The sequence below is a fragment of the Helianthus annuus genome, chromosome 5 (assembly GCF_002127325.2).
Source record: "Helianthus annuus cultivar XRQ/B chromosome 5, HanXRQr2.0-SUNRISE, whole genome shotgun sequence".
Taxonomy (NCBI): domain Eukaryota; kingdom Viridiplantae; phylum Streptophyta; class Magnoliopsida; order Asterales; family Asteraceae; genus Helianthus; species Helianthus annuus.
The window spans coordinates 108115226-108123689 of NC_035437.2; the positions used below are offsets into that span (position 1 = coordinate 108115226).

An 8464-nucleotide genomic window follows, 5' to 3' on the forward strand; every position below is an offset into this window, starting at 1 on the left:
TAAAAATTAATTCTGATACTTAACTATTTTCAGTTACGAACTTGAATAGTCTCTAGTTGACCACAAGCCAAGACACATCTAAAAAATACTAAAGGCGGCTCCAAGCGGCGATGCGAGCGTGCGAAGTGCAAAGTGCGCCATCAAAGCGCCACATTGCGCCCATCGCCCTCGTCCCGGTCCCGGTCCCGGTCCCGGTCCCGTGCCCGTGCCCGGGCGCGGGTCGGGTGCTTCGCACCCTCCTGGCTACCACTGGGTGTGAGTTGTCATACAAGAATACATTCGTGTAGAGAATTCTAATTATAAATTCACAAAAGATTTATCTCTCCACCTATGTGGGACAAGCTCAATTTCCCACATGTTTATGGTTCCAACACACAAACTTAATGCACAAGATCTCTCATTTATCTTGGCTTAATTATTAAATAATCATTATATTAACAATTAATATAATATTATTTATAAAATTTCCAACACAATTTGCCAATATGTTTTGACCCGCCGACACGTTTGATCTATTTAGATAAACGAGTTACATGAGTCATGTCCATGATACATGATCTTTAGCGTATCTGGATAAATGAATATATGGGTCATGTTATGCCTAATCAATTTCACCTAAGGCTGGCAAATCGTGTCTTAACAGGTTTCTGACGGCGCATACAACATAAGTTTCAAACATGATTACGACTCGTTTAACTACTTTCTACCTCATGTTTATAAAACAGTTTTATATTTTATGTACAAAGATGAATAAATGATATATCCTAACATTGTAATTTTAATTATTTTAAAAATTAAAAAATTCAAAGGGTGTTTTTTTCAGTCAAACGAATAAACTACTTATCCTAACATTGTAATTTTAATTATTTTAAAAATTAAAAAAGTCAAAAGGTGTATTTTTCAGTCAGACAGGTCTAATCGTGTCTTAACAGGTACCAATTATCCATGATACCCTCCAACTTGTACCCACCACACCGTCAAACTAATACAATTGTCACCTCTAAAGGCATATATAGATAAAAAAGAATATGTATCTTCGTGATAATTGACAAACCCATTAAATACAACTTTACATCTGTTCTTTTTATATTTTATGTTTTTTTTCTAGTGATACCAATTTTCTATAAATAGAAACAAAAAGAGTATACACGCACTAAACATTAAATTCAAAGCCTATGCAAGATGTGGATCTAATAAAGAAATAGGGATGGTAATTGGTGAGGTTTGTGACAGGTTTAGGTAATCTCAACTCTAGTCCCAGTTAGATAAGTTTATCTCAAACCCTTTCCAAAATCCCTCGGGTATACTCGACCCAAAGTCCATCGGGTATAGTTATTAATCGGTTACATTTATTATTATCACTATAAAATATATCAAATAAATACAATGTATACGAAATAAAATACTTATATGTATAAAAATTGATGTATACATATATGTATATACATATTTAAAAATATTAAAGAAATTATATCAGGTATACAATCGGGTAAACGGCCACACTTTATCGGGTAAACGGGCATATCACAAAATCCCAAACCCGTCACAAACCCACGAAAAATATAAAAACTAGTACCAAACCCGTCCCGAACCCAATTAACCGACCCTAAACCCGTCCTAAATATATCAGGATTCAGGTTTACCTATCGAATTTGGGTTCAATTGCCATCCTTAATAAGAAGCCACTAGTTGTAATGATAATATGATTTTGATGCACCAGAATGAAGTATATCTAGAAGCATTGGAAAAGGCAAAAAACCTCATAAATTCACAATGAATAACCTGCACTCACATCCATATTGCATGAGTTTCAACATAACGAGACGATGAAAGAAGATATGCATGAATAAAAAACACATAATTTCCTTAGAATTCAGAATAAATGAATTTACACTTATTTTGAAGTAAAAAATAATTACACACTTAAAAAATAAAATAAAATAAGGCATGACAAGAAAAGAATTGGATATGTGTGTCTTTAATGCTCTTAAATATGAGTTTGAAATGTGCATTTGTTTCACACACTGCTTGCTTCTGATAATAGCAATGCACCTATTTCTCCATAAACCATCTCATGTTCTTCTGACTTTGCTCCTGTTGCATGTACAGTGTAATGGAAGCAATGATTCAATAGTGCCAGCAGTTATAGTGTTTGGTGATTCAGTAGTAGATACAGGAAACAACAATAATTTAAAGACAATTTTCAAGGTGAATTACCCTCCTTATGGTCAAGACTTTTCTGGAGGTCAACCCACTGGCAGGTTTTCTAATGGCAAAGTTCCTTCTGATTTCCTTGGTATATTTTTTGGCGCATATTTATGTGTGTATTTGCATATATCTGTGTGTATTTTACAAGTATAGATATGAGTATGGTTCATGCCTTTCAAAAAATGTGTATGGTTCATTTCTGTGTATTCATGTATATTCAGGGCCGGAGCTTTTAAGGGGCAAGGGGGTGCACCCACCCTCGCCAATATTTCGGTTAGTAGTGTAATTTTTCCGATTTTTCGTTCGAAATTTTTTAAATTATACAGGTCTGCCCCCGGCCCACCAATAATTATGCCTAAAAATTCCCTGCCCCTACCAAGTTTATTGTCCAAAAATTTTACACATTTTCATAGTGAGTTAAAAAACGTGAAGAATTGGGCTATTAGTAATTTTTTATAATTGTTTTTAAACTTGAAGTGAGTTTAAATAAATTCTGAAACTAGTTTTTATATAAATGAAAGTTGAGGGTTCAAATTTAGTTTTTTTATGTGTAAGAACAGTCCTTTTGAATGAATGAAGATTTTTTAAGTTTATTTAGAGTTATTATTGTTTGGCCCGACCCGAATGACCCGAATCGAATAGCCGACCCCAATATATAACCCGAAACATAACGATAGGAAAAAAATTTGGTCCGATGACTTTTCGCCCCGCGAAACTTTTGTTCAAGCTCCCCACTGTGTGTATCGTATATCTTCAGGGGCGGACCTAGTGTAGGTCTAGGCGTAGCATGGGCTACGACTCAACTTTTTTCCGGTAGTGTAATTTTTTTTTTCGATTTTCGATTTTTATACTAAGGACATCCCTAAACAACTACGAGGACACCCCTAAACAACTACATAAGGTGAAGATAGATGAAGATGAAATGAAATTAAAACTTTCCATCGACGGAAACGTGTGAAGGTTGTTGACGGAAATAATGGTGATTTTTCGTGGAGAAGAAGATGCAAAAGTAAAGAGCTTTCCTTTTTTATTTTATTATATTTTTAACAGGTCAAACCTACTCAATAGGTATTGGCTCTAGTCAACTTTAACACATATAATTCAATTTTATTTTATTATACAATTTTATATAGCATAGTCTGCGAGACTCTGCAACACTAAAAGAGACTATTACTTTTTTTTATTTTATTTAAAAATAATAATAGAAATGAATTACAAAACTTTCACCGGGATATATTTAATTATGTTCATCTTTTGTTACAATTAAAGGTCTTAAAATCTAACAAATTATATAAACGAAGAATAAGTTTTGGATTTATTAAACTCATTTTTTTCCTAAAAGTTTTTTTTTTCTATCCCTTTTAATAATATATATAGCTGAGAAATATTTCCGTAGTTGCCACCGTTGGAACCAATGAAGCAAATGATTGACCCATCATAGAAGAAATGGAAAATACCAAAAAAAAAAAAAAATCGAATTCACAGCTAATAAAATGGATTCAATTGGCAATGACCCTTCAGCTAATAAAAATGTTGGTTCCGTTACTGGTCTCTTTTTTATTGAATGGCAAAATTTCTTTTTAATCCACTACATATGTGAGACTTGAAGCCAAACCTCCTCCTATCAAACCTAGGTGTTTAAAAGTTTTGTCTTTGTTAGTAGATCAACACCCCATTGGTTCCACCACTGATCTCTGACAAACAAAATTTATTAAAAGCCCAACACCTCAAAAGAATCATGTTAATTAAAAACCTACATCTAGACGAAAATTCATATTAACTAAAATCCTAATTTAATAAAAGCCAACATCTGAATGATTGTACGGTAAATTTTTTTTTTTACATTATAGGATTGCACGGTAAAAAAAAAATTAGGATACTCCTCAATTTTTCTTCTAGATCCGCCACTGTATATCTTGATTCATGTTGAGACTAATAATGTGTATTAGACTTTAGAATTTTAGATCAATCCACTTAATGTTTAATTGAGTTTAAGTTTTATATTGCCTACATGTTCTACATGTTTTCAATAAATTGTTAAATTCATGCATTCATATAGTACTACAAGCCATATAACACTTGATCATTCAACTGACACATATAAGTGTAAGTAATAAATATAGTACTACAAGCCATATAACACTTGATCATTCAACTGACACATATAAGTGTAAGTAATAAAACTTGTTGGTATGTAATTTATATGAAGCCTTGAAAACCTATTTTATTTTTAAATTTGTTAATTTATTTATTTATGTTAATTTGCAGTGGAAGAATTAGGTGTTAAAGACGTATTGCCACCGTATCTCGACCCAAACCTAAAAAATGAAGATCTACTGACAGGAGTGAACTTTGCATCTGGAGGTGGTGGATATGATCCCCTTACATCTGTGCTTGCGGTATGTACAGCGTAAAAGGGCAAGACAGGTCGGGTTGGGCGGGTTGTGTAACAGATGAAAACAGGTAGTTTTGTGCGGGTCAAAGTGCGTTGGGTTAGGTTGACCCAAAACATTTTCCCCAAAGATTTCTGAGTTGTTATATAAATAAACGTGTCTTATATTACAAACTATATTTTTTGACAATTTGTTAAAAAATAGTAGGTTTTATGTAATATATAGTCTGGGAAAGTTAACCAAAAACAATAAATAACAAAAACAATAACCAAAACTGAATAAAAGATAACCAAATCGACCCATTTATATGTAAACTGATAGAAACCAACACCCCTAATACAACCCGTTCATAGGGTAATTTGGGATTTCTTATGTAAGCCTGTTTATTTAAGCAGTAAGCAGTTTTGAAAGTGTTGCTTGTCTTATCTAAATGCTTATCTATTATTTGTAACTTAAGTTGTTTAAGATCATTTATTTGACATTTCTTATTTCAAAAGTAATAGCCAGATAAGCAGTTTTAAACGATTAATGTGTGTGTGTGTGTGTTTTTTTTTTTTTTTTTCATTCAGGTCATCCAACTATTGAAAATTGAAAGTACTATATGGTCATTGAAAATTGAAAGTACTATATGGTCACCCAAATGTGTATCTGATTTTGGGTATGCCAAATCTGGCAAAAAAAAAAAACTAGATGGAATATATACCTTTAATTATTATAATTATTTTTTTAAAGAGACATACGCGTGGTCACTTTATCTATAATGTATAAGGAAAAAATATCGAATTGTCGGAAAATTGAAGAAATTTTCATCACCCTACCTGTTTTTTGCCGGATATTGTATAACCAGAAATGGGTATATACTTGGGTGGCTTATAACGTTGTTTAGATGACTAAGTGACCTTAATGGGAAAACAAATTAAATAAATGGGTGGCCTGTATACATTATGCCCTGTTTAACAATGTCCATAATCCGTCGATTTACTTGTAAATTTACTTATATGCCCATAGTCGGTGATCTCGCTCGATGAACAAATAGAGTTATTTAAAGAGTACAAGGAGAAGGTGAAATCAGTGGCGGGGGAGGAAGTGTTGAACACAATATTAAGCAAAGGATTGTTCGTAGTGGCAACCGGCAGCAATGACGTCACCAACACCTACTTCAATAACCCTCTAAGGCTATACCACTATGACTTTGACTCCTACACTCATCTTATGGTCGACTCTGCTTCTTCCTTTTTACAGGTAACTCCTATTTGCGAAAAAAAGTCCCTCAACCTAGTTTAGGTATATTAAAGCGTATAAACTCGACGAAAAGGCCCCCGAACTTGTCTAGAATCAATGTGCATGTGGGTAATGACATGTTACCTCAAAATTTGATGATGCGACATTTAAAGTTTTGCACAAGAAGATTTGTATAGTAAAAAAGAAAATTATACATGACATCATTTTTACACACTTGAATGCCATTTCATCGAATTTTGACCTGTTTAAGAGGTGACAAGTTATTATTATTTTTTCTCAAGTACATGTATTTCAGACAAGTTTAGAGACTTTAATAGACCAAATTACGTTGAGGAACCTTTTTCATGAAAAAAAAAGGCATGTTGGTTTTGTTTAGTACTAGTCTAACAATCACATAGATTAGTGACCCCAAATTGGCTATAGCTTCTAAAAAGCTGTTTCTAGAATTGAGATTTTTTTATACATTGTTCTATTCAAAATTACCTCAAGGGACAAAATAGTCATTTTACGCTTTCGGTGACTTGTGTCATTCACTTAGCAAGCTATGAGGGTTTTCAACTTGATTTCATATTTTTTTGCACTTACCTATTACATTAACTAACACTAACTTTATGAATGAAATGCAACAGAATCTATATAATTTAGGTGCTCGACGAATCGGTGTTTTTGGTATACCACCAATAGGATGTCTACCATCACAAAGAACTTTGAAAGGAGGAACACTAAGAGAATGCGCAGAGAAGAATAACGAGTTAGCAGCATTGTTCAACACCAAGTTATCAATGGAGATCAATTATTTAAACCTTAATCTACCTTCTGCAAGGATGGTTTACATTGATGGTTATTATCTTCCACTTGACATCATACAAAACCCTACAAAATATGGTATGTTTTTGTCACTACAAAATAGATATTATCTACTTGTACATGTTTTTCTCCTAAGATTGTCTCCAATGCATCGGTCTGCATTTACTACATGCATCCTAGTTATCACTGCCACATCAGCTTTTTACTCATTATTAACAAATGCACTCTCTCCTCTTTTTAACTCCAACTCATCCTTCCCACATGCACCCTCTCTCTTCCACATCATCATTTCTTTTTCCAACCCATTAGTTTTTAAAGGGCCCACCTTCACCTTCTCTCTCCTGCATGTAGGTGCACTTCACTAAGTGCAAACCCCTTACTTTATTGTCCACCCCAATGCATCATTCACAAGTGCACACGCCACGTCATTAAGTGCAACCCCCCAAATGGAAGCATTGGAGGCAGTCTAATAGTATAATTATTGAACAAAAAGATTTACAAATGCTTAGGGAGTTAGGGGTGTTTTGGATTGCTTAATACAACCAAGTGCTTATATAAACAACTTTAAACTGTTTATGCAAAGCAACTTATTTCAAAATTCAAACATAGTAGCCAAAAGCGTACAAGGAGCATATCCTAGGCGCTCAGGCGACGCCCAAGCAAGGCTTTTTTTAATATAAAAAAAATAGTTTCAAAGTTTTCAGTGCCTATTTTATATATAAAGGGGCGTTCAAAACACAGTCGACTTTAAGCATTAGACCGTATAAACACTTGTACATGTTACTTTAGTTATGATGTCTAAGGCGGTTATGTAACTGCAACCGTCCCACTACTTATGGGCTTCCCGTAGTTATCTACTTAAAATTGGTTATGTGTTGAATGTGTCCCTATCTCCCTTTGTGTTTTGTGTGTCTATATATTTCTTATCCTTGGAAGTTTTCTTGTCTTGGACGTGTTTTTTTTGAGCCTTGTAAGCCATTTGCACATTGAGTACGCCTTGCGACTTTGACTACTGATATTCCAAAGCACTTTAGATGAGCAATCCCAGATACCCTCATAATAGCTTATAATGCCGAAAAATAGTTTCAATCAGCAATCCGAAGCTCCACCTTATGCGTCCACTTTTGTTCAATTTTAACATAAAACATGTTGTGATATTGTGTTACAGGGTTTGATGTTTCAACGGTAGGTTGTTGTGGCACGGGTACTATAGAGGTAGCTTTCTTATGCAAATACACTTGTTCAAATGTGTCGGAGTACGTATTCTGGGATAGCTTTCATTTTACAGAGAATGCATACAAAATCATTGTTCATGATTTCCTCAGCAAAAATATGAATTTGATGATGTGAATCATAACTGATACCGCTAGTTTAGCTCGTTCTTTATAATATTTGTAAGTTTCCGACATTAAAGATTGTTCTTATTTTTATTTGTTATGCTTCACCATTGTTTAAGGTATGGAAAATTACCTGAGCAATCGGTTACATACACTAATATAAGATTTTGACTTGTTTTAAAAGCTTTAGTCCTAGCGGTAACTGAACAAACAACAATCATTCAGGTATACGTACACATTTTTTTTTGTACATAAATGGAATCAAAAGTGGTGGTGTTCTTACACTAGTTTAAGCATTTGTTGTACTTATGTATTTATTTTTCTCTGCCAAGATATTCCAGTTTACATTGTTTTAGTCACTTTACTACTTTTATTTTAGTCCACTAGTGTCATTTATATATTGCCCAAAGTGCAATTATCTTTTTCAAAATCAGCAAAGTTTGTTAGCATCATAGCATGCGAATATAAAACAATTTA

At 33.6% G+C, this 8464-nt stretch overlaps 1 protein-coding gene across 1 annotated transcript; it reads left to right on the forward strand.

Moving 5' to 3' along the window:
• The first annotated feature begins 1975 nt into the window (after nt 1-1975).
• Nucleotides 1976-8174, forward strand: LOC110940911 (GDSL esterase/lipase EXL3). Its single transcript, XM_022182479.2, has 5 exons — nt 1976-2296; nt 4477-4607; nt 5610-5843; nt 6473-6728; nt 7819-8174. The coding sequence occupies exons 1-5, from the start codon at nt 2005-2007 to the stop codon at nt 7998-8000; spliced, it is 1095 nt and encodes a 364-aa protein (XP_022038171.1). The 5' UTR covers nt 1976-2004; the 3' UTR covers nt 8001-8174.
• The last annotated feature ends 290 nt before the right edge of the window (nt 8175-8464 follow it).

What these genes read in the sequence shown, in the direction of transcription:
- LOC110940911 (XM_022182479.2), top strand. Translation starts at nt 2,005, where the DNA reads ATGTGCATTTGTTTCACACACTGCTTGCTTCTGATAATAGCAATGCAC. An exon ending in AGTTCCTTCTGATTTCCTTG is followed by an intron (nt 2,297 to 4,476) that starts GTATATTTTTTG and finishes GTTAATTTGCAG; the next exon opens with TGGAAGAATTAGGTGTTAAA. An exon ending in CCCTTACATCTGTGCTTGCG is followed by an intron (nt 4,608 to 5,609) that starts GTATGTACAGCG and finishes ATATGCCCATAG; the next exon opens with TCGGTGATCTCGCTCGATGA.